Genomic DNA, 26,241 nt, shown 5'->3' on the forward strand with positions numbered 1-26,241 from the left:
CTTGATGCCTCGCCCCGGACTCCGTATCGCAGCACCGTTGGAGCCAACCACCAATAAGTGAAAGTGAAATGCCATTGCCCCTGGCAAATATTGAATCCATCGTTCTACTCTTAGACTCTAACTTATAAGTGAGTGCTTTGGTAGGGGTGCAAACAAACTTCAAGCCCCGAAAAGAGACAATAGACTTCGCGATGGAACACTACACGATGCTTGGCGCCGGAGCGGCCCTGCTCCTCATACTCTACCGCCTGACCAAATACGTTCTATATCCCCGACCCCTCCCCCGGCATTCCGTACAACCCAGAATCCGCAAAGCGATGGCGAGGCGACCAACCCGCAGTCGCGGCCGTGTACGCCCGCCTCCACGAGTGGCTATCGCCCCTAATGGCGCGGTCCCTGGAGCTAGGCTCCCCCGTGCATCAGCTCTTCATGAACCCCTTCAGCCGGCCGCTGGTCGTCATCGACGACCCGTGCGAGGTCGCGGATCTGCTCATGCGCCGCGGGCGCGACTTCGACAAGTCCACCGCCTACGGCGTCTGGCAGACCCTCGTTCCCGCGCCACCCTGGCCCATCCGACCGACGCCCACTGGAAGATGCAGCGCGCCGCGTGGCGGTATACGATGCATCCAGCGTTCCTGCGCCGCGTCGTCGGGCCGCACGTCTATGCGGCGGTGCTGGACCTGACGCGGCTGTGGGAGGCCCGCATCGGCGAGATGTCGTCGAAAACAGTAGTACCCGCGATGGACGTAAGCAAGGACTTCTCCTTCGCCGCCCTCGACGCCATCTGGGCTTCCATCTTCGGCGAGCGGCTCGACCTCGTGGCCGGGCAGGCCGAGGCGGTGGGGATGGGTCTGCCGGTGCCCCGGTTCAAGGGCGCCATGGTCGCGCAGACGGTCGACTACGTCAATATCATCTGGGACCAGTGGGGCTCCTCGCTGTGGCCGGGGCTGAGTCGGTGGCGCATCACGCGGAGCCGTGCGTTTCGGGACTATGTCGCTTTGAAGGACCGCGAGACGGGCCGGCTGTTGTCCGAGGCGGCGGCGCGGTTGCAGACGCTTGTGCCACAGGAACATGAAGAGGCTGGGCGTGATGCGGACGACGGCGGGCAGGACGACTCGTGCCTCATGGACCTTGTTCTCCGTCGCAGTCTGTTGGTGGCGCAGAAGGCGGGCCGGACGTTGCCGGATCCGGCTACGAATGATGACTTGAAGGATGAACTGCTCTTGATGATTTTCGCAGTGAGTACTTGCCTGAGATAAAATCGATAAGGTACTATAGACTGTCTACTAATGGGTGGTTACTTGGCAACTCCAGGGCCACGACACTACTTCCATCACGCTGCAATGGTTTGTCAAGTACATGACCAACAACCAGGAAGCCCAGACCAAGCTCCGGCAAGCCCTCAAGCACGGCTTCAGTAAAAGCACCACCAACGACAATAGCGGCGATCTCCCCGACTGCGCCGCCCTTCTGGCCGCCGACATCCCCTATCTGAACGCCGTGATGGAGGAGACGCTGCGCTGTGCATCGACGGCGTCGCGCGGCACCCGCGTCGCCACCGTCGACACCGAGATTCTGGGCCGCCCGATTCCCAAGGGGACCCAGGTCCTCCTCAGCCTCAACGTGCGCTGGAAGCCGGTTCCCGTGCCCGACGATGTCCGCAGCCCGGCCAGTCGCATGGCGAAGGCGGCTGACTGGGTTCTCCACCCCGCCGCGCAGGACTTGGATCGCTTCCGACCGGAGCACTGGCTCAAGGTGGACGAGCATGGTCAGGAATTGTTTGATTCTGAAGCATTGCCCCGCCTTAGCTTTAGTGGAGGGACTAGAGGGTGCTTTGGTATGTTACGTCTATTTGCCTTATCTTTCCTGCTAGACGACGTCTCAATAAGACAGGTTTGTTAACCGATTCGTGCCCCTTTCTCTCTTAACAGGACGACGCCTTGCCATGATGGAGTTGCGTATTATGATCTGCCTGACGACTATGAGGTTCAAGTTCCTCCAATCCTAGAGGAGCTCAACAGCCCTATGGCCCAGGAGAGGCTTCTCAGAGCGCCTCTTCAGTGCTATGTCAAGCTACAAACGGTGGCAAGCACGAATAGCAAAGTCTGATGCGGCTTTCACGACTTTTGCTGCAAACAGCTTGGATCACAACAACCCGGAGCCAGTCAAACAGTAGGCTGAAAGTCATGATATGACTCGTATATACATAAGACGATATGGCCAACGGATAATCGTTATATACCCCTTGCGCGTGTTAAACTATCCAAAGACCCCCTTTGAGTACCCAATTTGTCCCGAAGGCATGATTTGTTGCTATCTTCATATATAACCTCTTTATTCCTAGTGGGGTCTTCGGACCCTAAATATCTGTAGATTAATCAGTTCCAAGTCAGTCGACATGTTTTCAGCCTAACTCCTCTTTTTCATACCCTCCAGCAATATTGCGCTCGATTGCTAGCATGCCTTCGGCTACAATGTTCAAGAGGACATATGGTCGTAGAAGATCAGAGGCTAACCAGGCCTCACCTCTTGGCATATAACAAACGAAACTCATGGTAGGAGTTTCATGTGAGGCTCATGGCAGACATCCCCAAGTCTCGAGAAAGCATGCTACATTTAGACTCGTAAGCTAAAACGCCCCCTTACGGGCCACCCCCTCACGAGCCACTTTATTAAGCTACCCTTACCCCTGTAATCAAAGCCATTTCTATGGCTAGAATTAACGTAAATACACTATTTTTCGTTATTTTTAATAATAATATAGTCCTCCGCCTCCGTGCTATTATTTTTTATAGCTTTTATAGCGTTACGAGGCCCTTTTAATACTTCGACGTCGCTAGTTTCGTCCTCGTATACGACTCTACTCCTTAGCCTCCGCTTAGCCCGGCGTATATTGATTATACGAATAAATCGTTATTCCGGTGCGATTTTTACTTTTTAATATACTTTCGTAGTTTTTTTATTAAGTTTAATTTAAAAATAATTTACTTAAGTTTTAAGATACGCGATTTTATTAGCGCTTTAATTTAAAGCTTTATTAGCCTTTTTAATAAAGAGCCGTTAAGAGGGTATTTTAAAAGTAAAGTTTATAGTAACTAATTTTAAACTATTATTACGTAATTCTTAACTATTAAAGGGTGTTTTAATAAGTATTAAAACTAATTCGGCGAAGAAATCGGGTATTAATTCTTTCTTTATTATTTTTAATAATTTTAAACGTACTTAAGTAACCCTTACATTTTTTAAAATAACGTATTTTAAAAATAACGGCTTTAAACGATCCCGCGAATAAATTTTAGTTATTTTTTAAACGTTTTTAATTATAAAAGAAGTTAATACGGTAATCTTAGCCTGGCGGTGTACTTTTAATACATCTATTTTCGTAAGCTTTAATTTAAAGACCGTATTCGGGTACTTTTTTAAACTAATTTTTAACCGTTTTTTTTAATAAACCGAAAACTTTTATATTTAAAATCTATATTATATAATTATAATATAATTTATAAAAAACTAGCTATATTTTATTTAAAAAATAAAGCTATAAAAAATTTTCGTTTATATACTATTTATAATTATTATAAATTAGGATAACTTATTTATTATTATAATAAGATTATATATAAAGGATAAAAATGTTTTAAATTTAATTTAAAATTATAATATTACTAGTCCACTTTTTAAACGACGCTTTAAACCGCTAGTTATTTTAAAGATAGCCGTCTTAGTTTAGAAATCACTAGCTTTAAACGTAAGCCCCTTTTATTAAATAAGCTCTCGTACGTACGGTAGTTCCGGTTTTAATCGAGGTTTAATCGTTCTTATTCTCTTATTCATATCTATTTTTAAGACGAGCTACGAAGGGTATCGTATACCCCTCTTAGTAAAATAAGAAAGGGGTTCGTACGCGTAAGTACGTGGTACCCTTTTTAAAATAATATAGAAAACCTCAGTTCTTGCTATTCTAATACTGGCAGTCTTTATTTTAATAATAAACTTAGGCAGCTCCCCTTTTTTAAAACGAGTCTTCCTTTCGCAAGGGTCTCGTACGGATGGGTTACGCTAATCCGGTATTCGGTGCCTACTTGAGCCGTACAGGTGATATTATACCTTCACTTATATATATTACTTCCCGCTATAAATTAAAAAAATAGTTTAAGAGTAATAATAATAATAAAAGTAGTAATAGTCATAGGTATGCCGTCGCATATCGAGATACGTTATACCTTATTAAGGAAGAAGATATCTCTCTTTCTCCTCTTTTCTTACTCGCCGTGCGAGTTCTAGTTTCTCGACATACATTTCTACGCGTACGGTTAACTTATTAATTAATACCAGCTATTCGAGGGCTTTATTTAGAGATTTTTTAATAAAAGCGTTTATAGGGTTATTTTAGCCGTCGACCTAGTAGATCTCCGAGATCTCCCTTTTTTTATACGATTTTCGGAGCGATATAATATTAATTATTAATTTTTTCTCGTTCGTCGTTCCTAGTTTAACCAAGTATTTATAAAGTGATCTCGAGTCTATATAAAGGATTATTAATACCTCTTAAAATCCGAAGCTCTGTACGATTCTTTTTAACGTGGTATTAAGTGCGATACCGTTATTAATACCGGAAATTATATTATATAGTTCGTTAAGCTTTAATAGATAATATTGTTTTAAATTTTAAATTAGTCCCTCGTATAGTTAAACTTTTAGCTTAAGATAATTAAGTATTCGAGCTAGAACGTTAAGTTTTTATTATTTATAAAAGAACCGTCGGTAAAGATATATATTTTTATATAGTAAATATTAAGCGGGATATATCTTAGGCCGCGTATCGGATTCTAGATTTATTAATTAATCCGTATGTTTAGGCTTTTAATATCCTTTTCTTTTAGAGTTTATACTTAAGCGGCGGTAGATAGGTTATACGCCTATATAATATCGCGTAACTCGCCTCGTACGTTAAAGTTTCGGATCAGGGTCGGTCTAAAGGCTAAAAGGAGTCTTTGGCTCATCCGCTGAATTGTCGGTAACTAGGTTAAAATAGCCTCCTTTTCTATATCTCCGTAGCCCTATATTACGAGCCTGGATTTCTTATATAGCTTCGTAGTTTTACCTTTAATTTCTCGTACGAGCCGTGTTTTAAAGATTCTTCGGCCGGTATACTTGTTCGGGTCGAATCGAATAAATTCGAAAACCTTTCGTACGGCGAGATTATTAATTTCCTCTACGTCGGACTCTTAGAACGGGTATTTAAACGAAATAATAACCCTGTTTTATTAAGACTTAATTACTAGGTCGTAATTCTCTTATTCTTTTTAAGTAAGGAATATAGCGGCTCGAGCGTTCCGGAGTGGATATTTTTTAGGTCGTCCTCGGCCGCGTCGTACAAGAGCTACCGTAATTTCCTCGGTTATCGGTTCGGTATTTAGGGTATCTGCCGGCTTTTTCGGATCTGTTTATAATTCCGGTTAGTCGTGTGGTTCTCCGGCTTCCTCCGGTAGTACGGCTTGATTTAGGTTATTCGAAAGGTTTTTAAGCCGTCTCAGGTATTTACTCGAATTATACGGTCTTTAATAGCTGTTATTTTATATAGTCCGGTTTATCCTTCTTTTTCCCGCTAAATTAAGACTTTACTCCGGAATAAGAGTATTAAGATATTTTAAATAGCTAGTTTATTCCGGGTATTTAAAGCTCGGTAAATATCGATATTTATACGTATCTTTCGAAATATCTTTATTATTTTCTATATAGCTTCTCTTTATACTTAGTATTAAAACAGCTGAAACTAAAGCTATCTATATTACTCTAAAAATAATGCCACGTACCTACGCGTACGAACCCCTTTCTTGTTTTATTAAGAGGGGCATACGATACCCCTCGTAGTTTGTACTTGAAATAGATATGAATAATAGAATAAGAACGATTAAACCCCGATTGAAACCGGAACCACCGTACGTACGAGAGCCCATTCAACACTTAGATCTCCGGTAATGGTAGTAAGTTCTCGTCGATACGAGGGTATACTCCGAATACGAGTAAGGTAAGTATTAAGCTATTAAGGCCAGCCGTATCGTTTAAAGCTTTAATTATTATTTAAAGTATTATTTCGGTATCTATACGATAACCGAAATTTCTTTATAAAATATCGAAGGCTCTACGTAACGAAACGTGCGCTCGTTTAACCTTAACGTTAGAGACCCACCTTCGAGCCCCCCCCTGCTTCGGCCCCCTGTTAACTAGTTCGCTTAAATTAACTCCTTTAATTCAACGCCGTCTTTCTAGCTCGTCCTTATTACAATAACTATATAGGAACTAGCCTTATTATTATTATTATCGCTCTCTTTATTAAAACTATTTTTAGTTTTATTAATAGCTAGTTACGTACGCTATATATCTTTAATTATTACGAACTTCGAATTCGGGTTTAAATTAACCTTCTTTCTTTTCTTTAACCTTATAGCTTCTAATTAAGCCTAGAGTGCTTTAACCTGCCTTTCTAGAATGGTAACCTATACTTCCTTTTTATCGAATGCTTTCCGAACTTTCCGGAATAGTTAGCGTTGCGTAGTTATATACTCTTTTAATAGGTTAGCAAGTTGTATTTGCTCCTTGAACTCTTTCGATTTTCTTAGAGTCGACTAAATAATATCCGAACTATGAGCAGTATTCCGAGGCGTATAAAAGGCTTTATTAAACCCGTTAGGCCCTGTTCTAGCAGGATCGGCCCTTGTATAGCTAATATTTTTAAGTAGATGCGAGCTTAATAATGATTTTATTATACTTACCGGCTAAAGACCGGCTACCTTCTAGCTACTTTAGATATTTTAGCTCGAGAGTGCTTTTAAATATGCCTTTTAATAGTATTAAAGGAAATATCGTTTACCGATTACCGTCGAGTTCGTTAATTAGTTTAAATTCCCGAGTACTTTCCGGTATGCCGATTTAAGAGCGCTAAAAACGGTTAAATCGAGAGGCTGTAAGATATGGGTTATATAAGGGGGTAAAAAAAGAAGGCGAATACGATGGCGGAAGTATAAATATATAAAATCGGTTATTTTATAGCTTCCGTGGCTATTTATAACGAGTAGCCGGTATTTCGAAGGGTCCTCCGGGGCGGTATTCGGGATAAAGATCTTTTCGAGTTATTCGATAGCCGTTTTATCCGTTATTTATCCATTCTTCGTTATGGTAAACTATTAGCCCTTAAAAGGACTTAAATTAAGAGGAAATTATTATTATTAGATAGTTTTACCCTTAAAAATAACTAATAGAGGTAATATATACCCTTAAGTAGATACGTATTCGATAAAGGAGGTCTAAGCCTTTAAACTAGGGTGTTTTTTTCGAATACACCGGTTTTTAATATAAATATTAAACCGTTCGATTTAATACTTTTTAAAATCCCTGCTTTATTTATATTATAACGATTAGCCGGCTTGATTTCTCGGATCTCGGGTTGTTCGAGCCGCTGAAACTATAACCGAATTACCTCGACAAAAGCTTTATTAATACGCTTTAAATCGATAAATCGGGCTCTCTAGGCCTTTATAGTAAGATTCTTACGTAAAAAGGCTTGCAGCTACTTTTTACTAAGTAGTTCGGGGTCCCTTTAGGCTCGGAGGATGCGCTCGGCGAATTCTTTTACTTAAGCATGCGTTAAAAGAAGCCTTAAAGCCTGCTAAGTAATAATCCATAACGACAAGTGCTTCTCCTAGTTAGAACTAAGCCTTTATAGATCTGCTATACCTTCGGATCGAGAGTATTAACTTTTAAGCCGGTTTTAGAGCGTTAACCTAGGAATACCGTATTTTCGAGCGGCTTATTTAATTAAAGTATTATTTTCGATATAATTTAGGGCTTTTTAGAGCTCTTTTTCGAAGTATTAGTTTATAACTAAGTAGCGGTACTTTATAAAAAAAATTTAAAGGAAAACGATAAGGAATTAATAGATGAGTTGTAAAAGTTTAAAGGGCGTGAAAAATTAGGTGGCTGGTTAACAGGGGGCCCGAATCAGGGGGGGGCCTAAAGGTGAGTTTCTAACGTTATTTATTACTTAATAAATTTTAATAAATATTTATTTATAAATAATTTTTATTAATTATATATAGTTACGAAACTCTCTTTAAAAGTGTGTACCCGGATCGTGCGAGATATAGTTAAGGGGTCCTTAATATACGTATATCTAGCATTTATAGAGGGTATTCTAGGTGTTTCATACGCTAAGCGAATATAGGAATATAACCGCTTAGAAGGACATACTCGAATCGATTACGTAGAGTACGTTTTATCCGTTAACGTAAATAACGTTTATAATAATCTCGTAATTCAAATCGTATTCGTTTTATAACGAGAATTTAAATCTTTACGACGCCGGATTATATAATTAATATTAAGAGTATAACTTTTAAATCTCGTTAAGAATAATAAGGTCGATATTATCGTAGCCGGCGTTTTTTAAAAGAGTATAGAGCTTTTCTATGCGAGGGTATTTAAAACATCGGTAGAGGTATCGAAGCTATCCTTTAATAAAATATAACGTCGTTTTTATACGGCCGGTATTAAAGAACGGGTATCCTTATTTTTTAATTATAAAAAGTATTTCGCCGTCTTTTCGTATAATAAAATTAAAGATATTATTATAATACGTTTTAAGCCGGTCGTTATTATATAATAATAATAAGAAAAAGGTTATAATATTTAAGATATAATATTTTATTATTTTTAATAAGTTCTATATATTAATTATTTTAATTAATAAAATAAGTTTTAAACTTTTAAACTTAATTTCGGCGTTTTTTAAGATTTAATTAATTTATATGTTTAGGTTTTTTTATATATAAGCTTTTATTTAAAGCTTTTTAATTATTAAAAACAAGGCGGCGTTAATATTTTATAGTTCTTTTTAATAAGTCTAGTTATACGAGCTATTAAGGTTAAATTAATCGGCTTATATAATAGTTTCTAAATAAATATCCTCGCTAATAAGCCGGTAGTAAAACGCGGTGTTTATCAAGTAAGTAATACTTTATTATATATTTTCTAGATCGAGGTATTCGTACTCCTTTTCGTTATTTTCTAACTCTTCCTTATCCTTTTCCTAGTTCTAGACGAACATTTCGTACTTATTTTAAAAAAGGGGGCCTTATCCGACATTATTACACGTTTAGAGATATTAATTCCTTGCTCGGGACTACTCTTCGGCTAGGTGGTTTATCGATTAACAGTTTTGTTTATAGCAGATTCGGCAGGTTTTTCGTTCGAACTTCCGGTTCTTGTACGGTAATCTTAATCGGAAGGTGCCGGCGGGTCGCTAGATCCTTTCCTGTTCTAGTGGTCGGCTATTATATGGTAATTTATTGCCGTAGGCTAGTCGGTTTCTTTTTATACGGTTATTTATAAACCGTTTATTAATTAAATATATATTTATAGCCGGGTTTTAATATAATTCCTTTATTAAATATCGTTTTAATAATATTTAATCCGTTATTATATTTAATAATATACGAAGGTTTAAAAATAACGCTTTATATATTAGTTTTTAATTAATAAGGGCCGGTATAAACTCTAGACTCCCGGTAAGCTTATACGATTAAGGTATAAAAAGCGATCTCTTTTTTAAATCCTTTTCCGAGGGCTCGTTATACGAGTTAGAGCTTATTTAACAGGATTTCTAAAACCTTAATAAGTTATTTTTCGGCGTTTTTACTTTTTATTTATATAAAAAAAGTTATCGTCTAATCCGTGAAATATTATATATAATTTATTATCGTATTAAAGTACGAGTTTATAACGTAATATATGTTATTCTATTTTTTTTTTCAAGTCCGATATAATTAAGATAAAATACCTCCGTACGGCCGGAAAAAATATTTAAAAAAACTATATAATATTAGTCTTTTAATATATCCAGCCGTCGATATATTTTAATAAATATCTATACTTTATTATAAAAGATATTATACGGCTTGCCGGTATAGTTCTTTTTTTTTCCTCTAACGTATCCCACAAGCGAATGTCCCACTTTTATAAATTTCCTCATAGCTTTAACCTTTTTTTATATTTTTTTACGTCCGAAAATGCTATAACTTTAAAAAGAGAGTAATATAATTCTAGCGCTTTAAATATTTTAAAAAGATTTAATTTTAAACGTATAAAAGGCTGTATTAATTTAGTACGTCTTATTAAAAACCTTATAACGTAGACGAAATAATTAACCTATACGACGCGAAATATTTACGAATTCTTAAAAGCTTTTAAATTTTAAAAAAGATGCGATTATTCGATATATTATCAATCTAAATACGCGATTATTTTTCCCCGGCTAAGTAATATAAAAGATATAGCGAATTAATTATTTAGTTTATATAACGCGGGACGCGTCGGCGTTAATTAAGCCTTTAATTTCGTATAATAATAACTAGACTTTCGAACGCGTTTTAATTAAAAATTCGATTTTTATAGAATCCTTTATAAAGATCTCGACGCGTATCGCGCGTAATTTACCCTCGTACGGAATATAATTTATAAATACGGGATTTAAAAGAAGGATATCTATAACTTTAACGAGACCGGCTTTTTTATAGGCTAAATCTCGTTTGAAATAGTTATAACCACCTTTAATAAATACGGAAAGCTTAAAATAATATAATAAAAAAACCGGGAATAGGTTATAATTATTTAAGGCGTCGGATTATACGGTTATATTATCTCTTTATATATTATTTTTATTAAAAAAACGTACCTTTTTTAATACGAAAATAGCTTATTACCGAAGGACTAGGTAATTATAATTATTAAAAATAATTAAATTATAAATAAAAAAAAACGAAAATTAAATTTAATATTTTAATTAATATATTTAATTTTATATAAAAGGTTATTATCGCTTTTTAATTTTAAACGCCTACGAAAGCTATTATTCGATAACTTTTAAACTTTATTATAAAAATAACTCGATTATTATACTTTATATATTTTTTTATTTATTATATAAGTTTTAACCTTTTAATATCGGCTATTTTTATATATTAAAAAAGATATACGGGAAAGAAATTAAATATTTTATACGGGCGTATATTATTTATATTTTAAAAGAGGACTTTTTATTAACGTTTTTAAAAACGTTTTAAGCGATTTTTACCGTTTTTAATATATAAAAAAGCTTTTAAAAAATAGGACCCGTTTTATATAATTTAAAATATATTATTTTATAATTAAATATAAAGTTATATATTTTAATACCTCCGGGAACGTTTTTTAACCTATTTATTCCTTAAGAATTAAAAACTTCAAATAATTTAATTAAAACTTAATCTTAAACCGAATACGTTCGAAACCGTATTGTACGGTATTAAAATAACTTTTCGATATTTATTTTAATTAATTTTAATTAAATCGTAAAGGTTATAACATATATTATATAACGTATCTTATAAGCGGATATCTTATATAAGCGAATATTTTATTTTTTTATACCTTTTTTAATAAAATATAAATTAATTTTATTATAACGTATTTAATATATTAAAATTAATCGGAATTTTTATTTTTAAATACTTCTATATTATTTTAATAAGTACGCGTATTATACCCGGGCTTTCCGCAGATTTTATAGCGTTATAAACGTGTTTTAAACGTTTTTATATAACTACTCTTTTAACGCGATTCGTTTTATAATTATTTATTAATATCTTTTTAAAACTATAAGTCTTTTTTAGTTTATATATAAAATAATTCTTTATTTTATAGCCGTTTTTTTTTATACGGCGGCGTTAATTAAATATCTTATTTATTTTTCGAAGTATCGCGTTTTTATTTTTTAAAAGAGTAACTCGGTATATAATATATATTATAACTTTTATAATTTAATTAAAACTAATTAAAATAAATATTAAAAAGCTATTTTGATATTATACGATACGATTTCGAGCGTATTCGGTTTAAGATTAAGCTTTAATTAAATTATTTAAAGTTTTTTATTTTTAAAAAATAAATAGGTTAAAAAACGTCCTCGGAAGTATTAAAATATATAGCTTTATATCTAACTATAAAATAATATATTCCAGATTATATAAAACGAGTCCTATTTTTTAAAAGCTTTTTTATATATTCGAAACGGTAAAAATCGCTTAGAACGCTTTTAAAAACGCTAATAAAAAGCCTTTTTAAAAATATAAATAATATACGCCCGTATAAAATATTTAAATTTTTTTTATACGCTTTTTTTAATATATAAAAATAGCCGATATTAAAAAGTTAAAGTTTATATAACGAATAAGAAAATATATAAAGTATAATAATCGAGTTTTTTTATAATAAAGCTTAAAAGTTATTAAATAATAACTTTCGTAACCGTTTAAGCTTAAAAAACGATAATAATTTTTTATACGAAACTTAATATATTAATTAAAGTATTAAATCTAGTTTTCGCTTTTTTTATTTATAATTTAATTATTTTTAATAATTATAATTACTTAGTTTTTTAATAATAAGCTATTTTCGTACTAAGAAAAAGAGGTACGTTTTCTTAATAAAAATAATATATAAAAGGATGGCGTAATTATATAAACCGACGCCCTAAATAATTATAATTTATTCCCGGTTCCTTTACTATATTACTCTAAGCTTTCCGCATTAATCGGAGGTAGTTATAACTATTTCGGACGAGATTTAACTTATAAAAAAGCCGGTCTCGTCGAAATTATAAATATCCTCCTTTTAGATCCTATATTTATAAATTATATTTTATACGAGAATAAACTATACGCTATACGCGTCGGGATTTTTATAAAGGATTTTTTAATAATCGATTCTTAGGTTAAAACGTGTCTAGAGGTCTAATTATTATTATATAAAATTAAAGGCTTAATTAATATTAACGTGTCTCGCGTCGCGTAAATTAAATAATCGATTCGTTATATCTTTTATATTATTTAACCGGGGGAAAAACGATCGCGTATTTAAATTAATAATATATCGAATAATCGTATTTTTTTCGGAATTTAAAAGCTTTTAAGAATTCGTAAGTATTTCGCGTTATATAAGTTAATTATTTCGTTTATATTATAAAGTTTTCGATAAAACGTAATAAATTAATATAACCTTTTATATACTTAAAGTCTTTTTAAAGCGTTTAAAGCGTTAGAATTATATTATTCTTTTTTTAAAGTTATAGCATTTTTAGACGTAAAAGAATATAAAAAAAGGTTAAAGCTATAAGGAAATTTATAAAAGTGGGATATTCGCTTGTATAGGATATTCGCTTATAGGATACGTTACCGGTTACTCTTTTAGAAGGTAAGAACGCGATACTTTGAAAAATAAATAAAATGCTTAGCCGGCGCCGCCGTACAAAAAAAAACGGCTATAAGATAAAGGATTACTTCGTATATAAGCTAGAAAAGACTTGTAGTTTTAAAAAAACGTTAATAAGTAGTTATAAAACGAATTATATTAAAAGAGTGGCCGTACGAAAACGTTTAGGACACGTTTATAGCGCTATAGAATTTATAAAGAGCCCGGGTATAATACGCGTACTTATTAAAATAATATAGAAATATCTAGAGATAAGGATTTTAATTAATTTTAATATATTAAATACGTTATAATAAAATTAACTTATATTTTATTAGAAAGGGTATAAAAGAATGGGACATTCGCTTATATGGGACATTCGCTTGTGGGATACGTTAATAAACAGTATATAATAAAGGCTCACTCTCAGTCTAACACCGGTCTTTCCACATCAGCCCTCTACACAAGCGCTCATAATACTTCTCTCGCAATACTATCGTACCTGCATAGTAAAGATTGCTTATTTCTACCACTCAAATATCTTCACAAGATCATAGGCTCTCCCTGAAACTCGGCAGTATTCATGGACACGGAATAAGTCTTGTGGCCCAACTCGAGCGAGAGACACATGTCAACTGGGGGATCTACGGGGGTAACTGATTTCCCAAGCATATCCTGAGTCCAAATGTGTTCCTGACTCATCCGCCATTAAGCGTGGCTACTGCCGGCCCCGACAGTTCATTAGCACTTCTGTACTCCGTTTCGTGGCCGAATCTACAGTCTCACCAGTGCCGACGTCCAGCTGGAACGGCTAGTCAGCGAGCTGGAGTTGGGCTTCTCACAACTCCGGTGGGCCACACCCTCCATTCCCAAGAAGTACAAGAGAAAGCGCCTCATCTGCAACGAGATCTTACCTAGCATCGTCAACCCGAACGCCGAACGGGCGTCTTCCGATCCCAACCGCCCGGAAGAAGCGCAACTGGGACTCGTTGCACGCGAAACTGGCCCTATACAGGCTGCTGTGCCGTCAGTGGCGCGACACCTTTGCGCAGATCCAAGACGACGCAAGCAGAGTGGAGGCGCTCGCTCACCTAAGAATATTAGTAGACGAGGACTATCAGCCGTTCGGCGATACTGGGATGTACGACGTCGTCGAGGGGTACTTCCTGTGGCTTACGCAGTGCGAGCAAGGGGTACTCGAAACTCCGCAGCTCTTGGTGGACTGGGCCTTGGCTGGGAACGGGTCGAGTCTGACTTGAGTCAATACGAGAACCCGTCGCCCTTAACCTACAGCCGAGTAAACTCTAAGATTTGAGTAACAGATTACTTATGCCACCTAAGCCTTTGCCCTTCCTATAGAATCCTGAGCTCACCTATATGCACTTTTGAAGCAATGTTCTGCCCATACTAGAAGGGGGCGCCAATTATATAGAACAGTACTATTAGACGAAACATTACGAAAATGGATGATAAAAATAGAGACTTATCATGATCAGCGTGGCAGCGAATCCAAGGCAGATTCGGAGGCTTACCGCCTTCCCATTTCAGCTTGGCGTTATTCTCCCGTTTCGATTATGACTCGGTTATATTAGCTGCCCATGTTCCGGCGCAGCCTGCTTCTTGTACCACCCACCGACGCACCCACATCACCCCGAGTGACGCCCATTTGCTCAGTAGCGTATCGGTGTGGGCGTACATTCGTCACTCCTCCGACCGCCCGTAACTAGTGTATGTGCAATGCCTTGGAAGAAAGGCAAATCTTGCCTCCTGCAGTATTGAGTTAAGATCCGGGCCTATGCATACGCATGGCATAGCTCGTTTATACAACGGGTATATTCAGCCTTATGAAAGGATATGGCCTTGCCGGCGGCAATCGACGCATCTAGTTCATGAACAAGTTGCAGTTGATTCATGCAGGCAACTATAATTGGTTGAGCACAGCTTATCGCATACGACCAGAGTACACCGAGGACACTACACCCTCCCCGCCCAATTTTCCTAGTCACACCACCTTCCTTTCCCGAAGGCTGGTCAGCCGGTGTTCAAAGGGTCTTTTAGTCTGTCATAGTGCCGCATGTGGCCGGAGACCAGAAACTAGACATATACAAAAGTATGTAAATATATATACCTCCACGGCGAGGCCCAACCAGCCCAACCCACGCATAGTCCGCATAGGTCCAGCACAGCTCCATCACCTTACTTGATCATCGATCCACGTTCAATTCTACAATTCTAGATGGCAAGAACTCAAGTCGTAGTGGCCGACCTCAGTCTTGGAAAGCTCTCCAGGATTGACCGGTCAGAAGCCGAAGGTAAGGGATTCCCCTAGCCCATCTCCACGAATATGGTCAGTGCTGTACTAACTTGGCGAAAATATAGAGAAACATCCAAGCATGACCTATCAGGTCCCTCGACTAAAGCGGCATGTCGATATATACCTCCCAGACTGCGACGGGGGAAGCGAAGAGTTCATGGCCCGAGTCGACGTCTCGAAGTTAGGATGGGGATGGAATTTCCACCGTTTTGTCAGCCAAAAGCAGCTGTACGTTTACACACAGTAGATTCTGGGTGGAAGGGATGTGGTCGGATGGTACTGGTTACGTTTCAAAGGTTATGCTGTGTTTTACCCTGTAGATCTTGGTATCTGTGTCGGCGTTTAGCAATTTTTGGGATTATATGCTTCTGGGCTCCGGTTGCATGGGACTTGCTTTAGGTTAATCTGAATACGCCATAAGAATGAATATCTGGCATTTAATTTGCATCGATGAATACTTGAATAGAAAGTCCATAATCACATTGTATATGCGTATCAGCAACTCGGCTCACCTTGGATGAACTCGAGTCGTGAACTCATGAAGTGTCCAGTAAAGCACGCGAGCTTTGGGGGACTGTTAGCGCAAAGATGGGTCCCAAGACATTCGTCGGTGTGTTCCTCTCCAAAATGCTGAATGTGTCTTCAGAATTCATTAACAATTATAGAGGGTGTGTGACACAGCAGCGAGAAGCTGAAGCTGACGGGAACCCGATGCCCAGGTTGTGGCGGCTGAGTAGGCCTGGGCTGTCTGCAAGGCGCTGAAGATCTCTTCCGATGGATCGGCTGCGAATCTGACCACCCTAAGTGTATCACTTCTTGGAAAGGCTGATGGGATCAAAAGGAAGGCTCGTATGCGATATTAACGCGCAACAGTTCGGTGTTCGTGAAGGTGTTGGTGTATCCGCGTTGTTGTTGCAGTGTGCAAGGCTGATTATCGATAAATTCCAGGTACACAGATAAAAATAGGTGTAGCGTGAGGGTGCATCTCAGCTCTTGGAAGTACATAGTAGGTGTATCGCTTCTGATGTACATGGTGTATGGGTACATCTAAATGCTTGGGGCGTCAAATACTATGCATCCATCGCACGACATGTTGGCTCCGACAAGTCTCAATCTGCATCTCTGACCATTCTGGCTACCCCAGCTTACATTCATCTTTCAATCAACGCCTTCTGATATAAACTAAGGGTCTCGAGTAGGCTAGATGGTTCGGCGAAGGGCGTGCCGACCTTGCGGCTCAGCCATTACCTATGATATGACATTGCCTAAGATAGTCGCCTGTAATTGAAGATGTCTAATATTGGGGTAACGAGATTCTTCAGCCGCATAATTTCTTTGGAACCCAATATTATAAGAGCCTGCCCTTGCCTGAATCTAGTAAGGGCTTACAAGTCACTTACGCAATTCATTCTTGTGTGAGACTGTGGCCAAGTGATACACAAACGCGGGTCATGAGCGACACCACAGAACCGACAATCGGGTTTGAATCCGAGACCCCAAGTGGAAATGGGGTAGACTCCAGTGAAAACGGCAGCACTGAACCCCCTCATCCGACTGGATCGCCATCCGTCGATCCTCAGCATACCAAGCTCGATGACGACCATGGCCCCTGGGAAAGGAAGACTGTGCTCACTTTCGGTAAGATAAGTTCCTACTATACATTCCATGGATCGACAAAAACTAATTCTGCCCTCTACTGGGGACAGACGGGGGTGGAATTCGCGGCTATCGAGCCTATTGATTCTCAATAGCATCATGGAGTCCGTGATGACTATTGAGACGACACACGTTGAAGGACCACACTTCTCTAGCGGTGACTACCGCGGGAGTGGGACAAGCGCCAGCCACAGCCAAAATCGACCGCATTGAGCAAGCTGCCCAATTTCTTCCATGCCATTACTTTGACTACATTGCTGGAACCTCTACTGGGGGGTAAGTCTGGAGCTACTCGTTGTGCTTTAGGACATATACTAACATATCGTTAGGCTCTCCGCTATCATGCTTGGACGCCTTCGCATGAGTGTACAGCAAGCTCTTGATAGCTACGAAAAGTTTGGCAACAGAGTGTTCGGAAAACCACGAAGGTCGCATTTGAGAAGCCTTCTGTGGTATCCAAGGTCAAAGTACTCCACGCTCAATGTTGAGTCTGCCTTTATTAAACTCATATCCGAGCAGCTTGGCATCTCAACACCTATAGCTAAAGAAAAGTTATTCGAAACTCCCGATGACCAAACCCGGTGGTAAGTTGGTGAACTATCTCGTATGTAAAGATACATGGGCTAATAAGCGCTGATAAAACTTCTGCCCTCCAGTATAGTACTCTCATACAAACAAGCACCATTGATGAAAAAGCCGTACCTATGGCGTAGCTATGATCACGAATACTCTGCAGGAGATGATGCAGATAAACTCCTCAATCTCGGGCGTAGGGCTCTAACACCTATCTGGGAAGTGGCTCGTGCAACCTCGGCAGCACCAGGATACTTCGAACCAATCCAGATCCAGGGAGATATGCACATTGATGGTGCAGTGCGGGTGAACAACCCATCGAAAGTGAGTACACGTGAGGTGTACTTGAAGGAACACGAGAGATTACCGGCCCTGTGTCTGAGCATCGGAACTGGAATGAAGCAAGCCCAGGCCGACGCGAGCCGAGAATCCAAGCAGGACCTCAAGAAGTTATTGCGAGGTAGGTCTACCAGCAAGAGGCCCCGGCGGCGAGAGATCATCAAGGGGTACTTCCAGACCATCGTATCCTTCGCGGAGAAACTGACAGAAACGGAGGAAACAAACAGTAGTTGGAAGAGTTGGTGTGAGAGGAGACACCAAGTGAAGTACCCAAACGGCGGCTCCCTGCACTGGTGGCACCGACTGAACCTCGACAGCGACTTTCAGAGGGAGGTGTCGCTTGACGACTGGCGCCCGCATGTGGGCGGGACCACAACACGTGAGGTTATCAGAGAATTTACCGATAAATACCTGGAGAGTGACGTCGTGCAGCGGGAGGTGCAGGAGATCGCTGCGGCCCTCGTCGAAATACGAAGGAAACGCATAAAGACCGATGCATGGGAGCGTTTTGTCGATAACAAGATCAGGTACAGCTGCGGAGGCAGCGAGCACCACCACGGGGCCAAGACCTATAAGAAGCGCGAGGACTTGCGTCGGCATCTGAAGAAGAGTCACGCGGACGCACAATCCCTGACCTCGGACGAGATGGACGAGAGGATGAATGAGTTACGGTTCATTCTGCAGGACCAGTAAATGGGCGCGCGAGCTACATCGGGCACTATGGCTGAAGTAATATACACATCTTCGCATCTCTGTGAAGCTATTTATTTATTGTCACTGGACACTCGTGATCAAGTGATGCTCTAATTAAAAGCCCTAACGGCGTGACTGTCGAGATGCTAGTCACATGCTGTAGCTTCTTTCTGTTTTGGAATGCTCACGTCTTGGAGCGTCAGATGCGGGGAAGAAGGGCGGGTGGCTTGGTTATGCGTCCAAGCTTGTTCACTTGAGGTCAGGCTGTACTTGTCTTGATAGCAAGAACTCGAGTCCATACAGCGGAAGTATAGGACCAATACACGTAATACTATATTGGGAAATCTCCTCCGGGACCTCTAGCGGGGCATGGCTAAGAATAGGGAGTAAAATGGGGAGCAGCAGGTAGTATGTCTGAATACGGGCGAAATGAAGCACCATCATCGTCCTGCATGCGGCTGAGAACGGGGATAATATTGGTTGCCTAAAAAGGTTAGGATATCTCTGGTGCCAAGAGGGGGCGCATGACATCCAAGCAAATCCTCACTTTTTTCGTGGCTCATGCTTTCTTCCACTTCCATGACAAGGGAAGTAAGAATAGTTGCTAACCTGATAATCTGCATCACCATCAATTTATAGTTATAACGACGTTGTAATAAAGTCTCGTTTCTCCTTTTCTTGGTACAGCCATCCAGGCTTAAGGTTAGAAACTTTGATCTTATTAGCCCCTGATTCGACCCACTCTGCTCGCCTTTGAGTGAGTGCATGTTGACTTGAATCGATGGCACTTTGCCACTTCCTGCAGCAGAGAAACCCAAAGGTCTGCAGCTCATGATAAGTATCATTAAAGCCCAGACTGTGGGGTACTTCACTGGGGATCATGTATCAGGCCAAGTTCTGCCGTATTTGGACGCTACTCTACGAGAAAGGAAAACACAATACTGATTGAGGCTTCTTCTTTGAAACGGCTCTAGCTAACACAATAAAATCTAACACTATGAAAAGAGTGCCCTCTTAATCCCACTGGGGACCAGGTTCGTCCAATCAAGCGCAGGCGGCCGTTGGGACTCTTTACCGTCACTACTTGACCGCATTGGAGATGTTAGCCAAAACTTCCCTAGTGCCTGCTTCAGGTCTAAGATCTATCGTGTATTCTAAGATCATCTTGTCCATTCTTGCCTTTCTCCCTCTTTCGTCTGCCCCTCTCTCCTCCCTTGTCTCATTTTTACTTCCCCCCGTCTCCCTGGCCCTCCCTGGTCTCTCTCTCTTCCTGTTCCTTCTTCTGACTTTCCGTCACATGATCATTGTACTCCGGGCTAATAAATTGTACCACGAGTGCTTCGTACGACAGTGGGAGAGCGGGATTTGGGTACAGTAGATGTGTTCGCAGATTAGACTACTGTACGGAGAACTGCCATTCTGAGACACACCAACGGCAGCCAAGGTGACGTTTTTGCTTTTTGAAATATAGCGGTCAAAGGAAGTCGGCCTGTGTCCCCGCTCAAGGGGAGGCATCATGATAAGAAGGTCAAAGCAAAAAGCGGCCGGGAAACATCTGAGATAGTAATTAGTAATTACCGCATAACACGGGATGTTTAAGCACCCTAACCACTTAGCCGTCCTACCACGTAAGCAGCCACCCAAATTAACTACCGATAAGCGAAGCCCCCTGACCCCCTTTTCGCATATAAGTCTGTATCCAACCCGCTCATCAACAATCAGAGGATACTGCCAGAATCGTCACTTCTCGTGCTTTTTAGCCATGCCCATCCCAACCCCCGAATCCGCCATTCAGCGTGCCATTTTGGCCGTACAAGCTGGCGAATCGGAACGTGCAGTCTCTAAGAGACTCAAGGTACCCCGAGCCACTTTGCGGGATAGAATCAGGGGCAGACCGACTCGGACCGAGTCCAAGGAGTCCGCCAGGACCCTCTCTTCCACCCAGGAGGAATATCTTGAGACCTGGGCTATCCGACAGGCGCAGTTAGGCCTTGCCCCTAAGCACAACGTGTTCCGGCTGTTCGTCGCCCGGCTACTTAAGACGGACCAGCCCGCCCTGCCCTTTGGAATCCACTGGGTAAGGAGATTTATTGCCCGTCATCCCAAGCTCAAGACCATATTAGCCACGACGATGGACTTCCGGCGCCTCCACTGCACATCCGAAGAAAATATCCAGCTTCTCTTTTCAACTTTGAACCAGAATTTCATCAAGGATATTCCCCCCGATTCATCCACAATGTGGATGAGATTGGCAGCACTATGGGCCTGGGTAACAATCACCATGTGATTGGCCCGGCCGAATTGGCTAGGATCTTTATTCAGGATACCGCCCATCGCGAGTGGGCGACCGCCGTAGAGTCTATAAGTGCAGATGGTATTGCTCTGCCCCCTTTAATCATTTTTAAGGGCGCAAGCGTACAGCAGCAGTGGTTTCCAGACCGCGGTGACGACTTTTACGACCTACGGATAAATATCAAGGATTGGTTATTCGCTTGTTCACCTAAAGGATGGACTAATAACGAGCTGGCGATGGTATGGCTACGGAATATCTACCTGCCACGGACGAAACCGGAGGACCCGGAGCAGTGGCGGCTACTTATCCTGGACGGCCACGGTAGTCACGTACAGGACTGCTTTATGGCTGAATGTGTAGCTAATAAGGTCTGGCTACTATATCTCCCGGCACATACTTCCCACGTGTTACAGCCCTTGGATCTGGGTCCGTTCTCTGTACTGAAGCGGAAAGTCCGGGATTATCTAACTCTCCGCTGTCAGCTGACGTTTAATATGAACGTAGGCAAGGCTGACTTTATTTGGGCGTGGCACAGGGCCCGGGAGTCAGCCTTTAAGCCTAAGGTGATAGCCAGCGGGTGGCAGGCTACCGGAATCTACCCACGGGACATCTCTAAGCCCTTGAACTCCCGGCTGCGCAGATACGAGCAGGGCCGTGGCCAAGAAGTGGTCCCTTCACGCCCCAAACAACCTGACGACCAGCAGACCCCTATCCAGGAAGCGCCTACACCTACCAGCTCCCGGCAAATACGTCATATCGAAGCCCTGGCCCGGAATGGGGATGTCCAGCTTGATGGCACCCATAGGAGGCTGTTGTTCCGTAAGCTAGGAAAGGGGCTCGACTCTTTAAACGCCCAGTTAGCTGGATTGGAACAAGAGAGGGACCGTTTATAGGCCGAGTTAAATAAAGCACGTAAGCTTAAGACCCGTCGGGCGGTTAAAGACCCTAATCGGGCCTTTGTTACGATGCAGGATGTAATGGCAGTTAAGGATGGAATAACAGGCCAGCAGTATGACCCCCAGGATGAATCGGGTGAAGATAAGGCGATCCAGGTTATTAGCTCAGATTCGGAAAGCGATTCTGATGTTGCCAGCTGTATTGAAGTTGAAATTCGATAAAGTTGTAATTTTACGATTTTTTTTCAAATAGTTATTAGCAAAATAAACTTAGGTTACGATGTTGTATGGTGTTAAGTTTAGGTGGCTGCTTATGTGGTAGGACGGTTAAGTGGTTAGGGTACTTACTTATTCGTCATCATCTAACTAAAATGAGGAGCAAGTATAGGGTCTTCAAACCCGCCAGTATTTTCAGTACCAAGGCGACTTCTGCCGTTGTATAGTAGTCGTCTACCTGCCATCGGAAAGTGGTTGGGTTACTTGAAAGTACCTCTTGCCCAGGTACCGTATATATCCCGTGCACCGCTCGGTTGTGATCCTTTGGAGGTTTAGATACCTGATCAATCCATCAGATTTTGGCTCTCCTGCGAGTGATGGGTTGAACCAAAAGTTTCTGGTCCACGACTCCCTTGGCAAGAACCCAAATATCTCATTCAGTGGCGTACCAGATATTCGTGTTGCCGTGTTGGGTGGAGATGCAACAGCCACATAATCACCAACCAAACAAGCACATTCACTAACGACCTGGGATGTCACTCGTCAGCAGTGGGCCAGAGGACATGTCCCGTGAATGTTTCAGGTTGGCTGTTTTTCTTAATGCACTCGGTCGACTGATTAAAGTAAGTGACTTCCGACGGGGATGATAGACAGACTAGAGTATTTTTCTGAGACATTATACTGCGCGTAATCAGCCATTGCAAAGAGCTCGTAGCATCTGCACCTTTCTTCTCCTTGGCGCCAATGCTAACGCACGGCATAAAACCACCAATAGTAGCTACACAGCCATGATCCTCTTAAACCGATCAGATGGCTTTCTTGGCATGTTAGCTAGTATTGGATATGAAAGGTTACTGCGAGATTTGGTGGCGTCTGCACCTCTCCAAATAGAGGACGCGTTTCCAAACGTCAGCTGCTGGTGCTGAATTAACCTATTCAAAAGCCAGTTTTTCTACTTCTCAACGTCATCATGGCCTCTTCCGCGCCGCCGTCGAAAAAGAGACAACCTCACGGGAGGAAGAGCTTTCGTCAAGGGCCAAGCGCGAGCAATGCTATACTCATCAAAACACTACCCTTCAACCAACTTTTCGTCTTTGGATCTGGAGCTCTGATTGGCCAGCTGAGTAGGATGGGTACGATCACAACCAGCCAGAATTTCGAATGTACCGAATCGATTCAGATAGGACTTCAAATGACACGCATGGCTGACTCTGACGGCTGTTATATATATTGCCCGAAAAGCATCAGCAGCTGACGTCAGGAAACACGGCCAGATAATGGGCATGCAACCTTTAGACCTTTAGCTTTCCCTAAACCCAGATGAGGTCTTAAGAACCGGACGTTTCCCTGGTTACGTTTCAAACAAAACGTTAAAGATCACCGAGAACAGTGGGAATCATCCAGTCAAATAAACGCACGACAAGACACGGCAAAACAGCATTCGCAAATATGGATATCAGTTCAGGGGTCAGTCCAACAACGCAAGTCTTTCATCTAAAGACTCCGCTACCATTCACCACACTCGTTCTAGATCTCGGAGGTGTCCTATCTTTCTACTCGGCCAACGGCATAGACGACCTCCCCATCTCCCCTTCTCTCCTTAAAATCATTGTCAACTCCCCCGACTGGCACAGTCTCGAGTGCGGCCGGGTATCCCGTCACGACTGCTTCGAGCGCTTGGCCGCGGAGTTCAAGATCGTGCCCCAAGACCTCGACGAGACCCTCGGGAGACTAGCGGCCACGTTGACGTACAACCAAGAGCTCGTGGACGCGGTACGCCAACTCAAGGAGGCCGCCGGCGGGAAGCTGCGGGTCCTGCTGGCCACCAACCTCTGCCAGCACGACTGGGAGGAGCACCTGCGCCGCACCGTAGAGGGCTGGGAAATTTTTGATCAAATCCTAACCACTTTCGAAGTCGGCGAGCGCAAGCCGGACAAGGCCTTCTATCGTCGCCTGCTGGACGACGCCAACGCCGATGCCGCCAGTGCCTTGCCGGCCAAGACAGTATTCATCGACAATAAGCCGGAGAACTGTGTGATGGCGGCACTGCTGGGAATTCACGCCATACAGTTTGAAACGACCGAGGACGTCATGGTGAAGCTCCGGAACATGTTCGGCGACCCCGTAGCGCGTGGCGAGGCTTGGATGCGGCAACACGCAGGGGGGATGTGGAGCACATCTAGCACAGGCGTTCTGCTCAAGGAGCAGTTTAGCCAGCTGCTCCTCTTTGAGCTCACAGGGGATAGGTATGTTAGGATGAAAATTCTGGGATTTCTTGTCACTGCTATGTTTCCTCTGGACACTAACTGGAGCTGTACTCCAGGAGTTTAGCCACCCTTGCCGAAGGGGGAGCGGAGGTTTTGGAACGTCTTCATTGGGAGAACCTGTTCTAACCACGGCAATTTTCCCCGACGATCTGGATTGCACGACGCTGGGTCTGCTGCACGTCGGCGCTGGTTCCGACGAGGTCAAGCATGAAGTACTGGATCAGTACCTCGAGTACCTTCGAGACGATGGCCTATTTTACGTACGTACTAATGTTGGATTATAAATTCTCAAGCTTACTATGTCCCCAATGCCGAAATCTAGACATACTTTGACAACAACCGGCCCCGCATCGACCCGGTCGTCTCAGCCAAACGTCATCCGCATCTTCTACGCGAGCGGGCGCGGACACGAGGTGCGCCGGACGCTAGACGCCATGATAGCCATGGCCGAGGCACGCGCCTACGAGTTTTCCATGCACTACTACATGCACCAGGACTGGTTCTTCTACTACCTATCCGACCTGTGCCGGCGCAACCCAGAACGGGTGGAGCTGGCCAATTCGCGGAGCCTCCTGCGCGAGCGCCTGGCCGAGCGCAGCAGCGGCAAGCGTGGTTGTGGCACGTGGGATAACGACGCGCTGGCAGCGAGCCTACGCCTCGTCGCCGCGAACAACCTGGGCATGGACAATCCTCGCGATCTGGAAGTGGTGCTGCGGACGCAACAGCGCGACGGCGCTTGGTCCAAGGAGGCCTGGGTCTGGCGGTACGGGCACGGCGTCTTGGCCGAGAACCCGGGGCTCATCACCGCATTCGCAGTCAAGGGGCTTCGAGGCGTGTCGGAAAAGCTGAAGAAGGATTTTTGTCTCGCCGAGACTAATAGGGAGTGATATTAGTGAGAGTCTGTCAATGCCCAACGTATAACTTTAGATTATTGTGTGATCTGATGATGCTGTGAAAGGTGGGTTGGTGAGCTGCGGCCCGGTGCTTGGTCGGTCAGGATTCTTATCACGTAATAAAAATAGTCAGATCTTCTCCAATTCCATCGAGTCTATGTCACACACACTGAAGCGTGATCTCTACGAATTGGGTGATCCAAGCACTCATACCGAGAAAGTCATTTCACCGACACCCGACCTGGTAGTCTTGTCTCTACTGTGTTCACCATTTAGTAGACTCCGGCGTTGACCCGGATATGTATAATATTAAGACACCGTCATCAGGATTTACGAGAAACAAGCAGATTGAAAACAAGCTCAGTACTTAACAGGATAAAGGAGTGCCGAGTCCCTAACAATTGCACAGATACATGGTTACACACAGACAACCCCTCTCTCATTTCGCCCATTCATTGACCTCCCCAACCACCACGACCTTCGTCCCTTCGCGGCCCCAGAACCCGTCCTCGTCGGCCTTGATCCGGGCGCTGGCCTCTTCTGCGGCCAAGGCCGCGGTGAATCTCTTCCACCCCGCCTCGTCCTCGAAGATCTGGGCGACCACGTCGTAGTGCATCGCCTCGGGCTTGCCCATGAGCAGGAGCGGCTGGTCGCCGTCGGCGGCGCGGGCGAGGTACGTCCGCGTGTGTCGGAGCGGCATCGCGTCGCCGCAGATCTCCTTGACGAGCTGCATGTGCTGTTCGTACCGGGCTTTGAACTAGTCGTGGGAGACGCCGGCCTTGCGGCCGGCGAAAACCATGATGCTGTAGACCATTGC

General features: G+C 42.3%; 6 protein-coding genes across 6 annotated transcripts; 5 read left to right on the top strand and 1 right to left on the bottom strand.

Moving 5' to 3' along the window:
- Nucleotides 1–304: 304 nt before the first annotated feature.
- Nucleotides 305–2,109, top strand: PG994_013426 (cytochrome P450; the record flags this gene model as incomplete). The annotated part of the gene is given in 4 exon segments (XM_066864835.1): nucleotides 305–613; nucleotides 631–1,238; nucleotides 1,315–1,829; nucleotides 1,932–2,109. 4 exon segments carry the CDS (start codon nucleotides 385–387, stop codon nucleotides 2,107–2,109), a joined length of 1,530 nt encoding a protein of 509 aa, XP_066709796.1. The 5' UTR covers nucleotides 305–384.
- A 14,940-nt stretch (nucleotides 2,110–17,049) lies between these two features.
- On the top strand, nucleotides 17,050–18,859 carry PG994_013427 (FabD/lysophospholipase-like protein; the record flags this gene model as incomplete). Its single annotated transcript, XM_066864836.1, has 4 exons — nucleotides 17,050–17,236; nucleotides 17,410–17,530; nucleotides 17,584–17,838; nucleotides 17,911–18,859. The coding sequence occupies 4 exons, from the start codon at nucleotides 17,050–17,052 to the stop codon at nucleotides 18,857–18,859; spliced, it is 1,512 nt and encodes a 503-aa protein (XP_066709797.1).
- A 1,762-nt stretch (nucleotides 18,860–20,621) lies between these two features.
- On the top strand, nucleotides 20,622–22,270 carry PG994_013428 (uncharacterized protein; the record flags this gene model as incomplete). The annotated part of the gene is made up of 3 exons (XM_066864837.1): nucleotides 20,622–20,936; nucleotides 21,281–21,971; nucleotides 22,155–22,270. 3 exons carry the CDS (start codon nucleotides 20,622–20,624, stop codon nucleotides 22,268–22,270), a joined length of 1,122 nt encoding a protein of 373 aa, XP_066709798.1.
- Nucleotides 22,271–23,713: 1,443 nt separating this feature from the next.
- Nucleotides 23,714–24,657, top strand: PG994_013429 (uncharacterized protein; the record flags this gene model as incomplete). Its single annotated transcript, XM_066864838.1, has 2 exons — nucleotides 23,714–24,510; nucleotides 24,591–24,657. The coding sequence occupies 2 exons, from the start codon at nucleotides 23,714–23,716 to the stop codon at nucleotides 24,655–24,657; spliced, it is 864 nt and encodes a 287-aa protein (XP_066709799.1).
- A 182-nt stretch (nucleotides 24,658–24,839) lies between these two features.
- PG994_013430 (Sesquiterpene cyclase astC) lies at nucleotides 24,840–25,418 on the top strand (the record flags this gene model as incomplete). Its single annotated transcript, XM_066864839.1, has 1 exon — nucleotides 24,840–25,418. The coding sequence occupies one exon, from the start codon at nucleotides 24,840–24,842 to the stop codon at nucleotides 25,416–25,418; it is 579 nt and encodes a 192-aa protein (XP_066709800.1).
- A 445-nt stretch (nucleotides 25,419–25,863) lies between these two features.
- Nucleotides 25,864–26,238, bottom strand: PG994_013431 (uncharacterized protein; the record flags this gene model as incomplete). Its single annotated transcript, XM_066864840.1, is given in 2 exon segments — nucleotides 25,864–26,181; nucleotides 26,197–26,238. 2 exon segments carry the CDS (start codon nucleotides 26,236–26,238, stop codon nucleotides 25,864–25,866), a joined length of 360 nt encoding a protein of 119 aa, XP_066709801.1.
- Between the last annotated feature and the right edge of the window lie 3 nt (nucleotides 26,239–26,241).

This window comes from Apiospora phragmitis, assembly GCF_038363925.1.
Source record: "Apiospora phragmitis strain CBS 135458 chromosome Unknown utg000011l:1.0-3236445.0:1.0-3240683.0, whole genome shotgun sequence".
Taxonomy (NCBI): Eukaryota; Fungi; Ascomycota; class Sordariomycetes; order Amphisphaeriales; family Apiosporaceae; genus Apiospora; species Apiospora phragmitis.